General features: G+C 39.6%; 1 protein-coding gene across 1 annotated transcript; it reads left to right on the forward strand.

Moving 5' to 3' along the window:
• Positions 1-15: 15 nt before the first annotated feature.
• LOC111819421 (olfactory receptor 8D1-like) lies at positions 16-739 on the forward strand. Its single transcript, XM_023725876.1, is given in 2 exon segments — positions 16-444; positions 447-739. Coding segments are annotated over 2 exon segments (639 nt in total). The 3' UTR covers positions 657-739.
• The last annotated feature ends 82 nt before the right edge of the window (positions 740-821 follow it).

The raw sequence follows: 821 nt of genomic DNA on the forward strand, positions 1-821 counted from the left end.
TCCTATCCTGAATGTATGACACAGCTTTTTTTCTTTTGTTTTTTTGCTATTGCTGAGTGCTATATGCTGACTGTCGTGGCCTATGACAGATATGTAACTATCTGTAGTCCATTGCTCTACAATGTCATGTTGGTGACTGGGATCTATATTATGACAACTTTTGGATCTATGGCATACACTATCTCAACGATCAGGCTTTTCTTCAGTAGTGACAATGTCATCTACCTTTACTTCTGTGACATACCTCCTCTTCTAAAGCTATCCTGCTCTAGTACCTACATCAATGCACTCCTGTTGATACTTGTAGGTGGATTCAATATGTTTGAAACATCTGTGGCCATCATGATATCTTATGCCTTCATAATTTTCAACATTTATGGAATATGTTCACCAGAGAGCAGTTTTAAAGCATTTAGTACCTGTGGCTCTTAACTTCCAACTGTTGTTTTTGTTTGTTTGTTTTTAATGGATCCACTATACTCATGTATTTTAAGCCAGCAACTAGCAACAACATGGCCCAGGAGAACGTGGCTTCTGTGCTGTATACTACGGTAATCCCTGTGCTGAACCCTTTGATCTACTGCTTGAGGAATAAGGATGTAAAGGATGTGCTGAGCAGAGTCATGCGTAAGGTATGGATCACCTCTGGGCTGTAGTCTGAACCACTGAAAGTCACAGTAGTAGTCTGTTTCTTCTTTTTTCCTAAAGCTAACTTCTCTTTTTATTCCTTAAAATTAGCATCCAGAGCTCAGTTCTTTCACTGCAGCTGTGAGATGTTAACCTTTTGATTTAAGTCTGTGCGCACACACACACTCACACAC

The sequence above is a fragment of the Trichechus manatus genome, unplaced genomic scaffold (genome assembly GCF_000243295.1).
Source record: "Trichechus manatus latirostris isolate Lorelei unplaced genomic scaffold, TriManLat1.0 scaffold00667, whole genome shotgun sequence".
NCBI lineage: Eukaryota > Metazoa > Chordata > Mammalia > Sirenia > Trichechidae > Trichechus > Trichechus manatus.